At 58.8% G+C, this 546-nt stretch overlaps 1 protein-coding gene across 1 annotated transcript in view; it reads right to left on the bottom strand.

Annotated features, from left to right (window-relative positions):
- Window positions 1–546, bottom strand: part of CSUI_000446 (tetratricopeptide repeat-containing protein) — an 8,243-nt gene that overhangs the window by 1,924 nt on the left and 5,773 nt on the right. Inside the window, exon 9 of the mRNA XM_068060680.1 lies at window positions 218–449. Within this exon, the coding sequence (XP_067927351.1) occupies window positions 218–449 (232 nt within the window). The remainder of the gene's footprint in view (window positions 1–217; window positions 450–546) is intronic.

The raw sequence follows: 546 nt of genomic DNA, 5'->3' as shown, positions 1-546 counted from the left end.
CCCCGTGTACGAATGAAGACGAGCTGCTATAGTTCTCCCCCCGCCGCAGCTCCGCACCAGGAGCTCGGCCAAGTACCCCACGCCAGCACCGTTCGGCGCCTTTGGCTGTAGCTTCTGGAGCGACAGTGCAGAGTTTGTTCTTGTGGCCTCATCGTTGCGTCCCCGGTTTCCTCACGGTGTCTTCCCCTTTGTCCCTTGGTACGGCGTGAGAGCTTACTCTATAGCAAGGGCTTTCCCGCAATTCTCCAGCGCCTCTGCAAGGATGCCGTGGCCATCTGAAACAGCCCGGTCTTCGCCGGCAAACAAATTTTTTGCCCGGGCCAGTTCCAGGTAGCATTCCACCTGCACGGCTAGAGCCGTTCTCTTCTCGTCCTCCGTTGCCCAGCCGCCATCCGAGAGGTACGTTAGCGCCCGTCCTCCAAGCAATTCAGCCAGCTCCAGCTGCCCGCCTACGTCGACAGAAGCGTCACCGGAAGACGACAGCCGATGCACCAGTACTCCTTACAGGTATGCGATCGATACCAGCCAAGAATCGATTTTGCCTAT

This window comes from Cystoisospora suis, assembly GCF_002600585.1.
Source record: "Cystoisospora suis strain Wien I chromosome Unknown contig_183, whole genome shotgun sequence".
Lineage (NCBI taxonomy): Eukaryota > Apicomplexa > Conoidasida > Eucoccidiorida > Sarcocystidae > Cystoisospora > Cystoisospora suis.
This window is presented reverse-complemented; position numbering and strand designations above follow the sequence as displayed.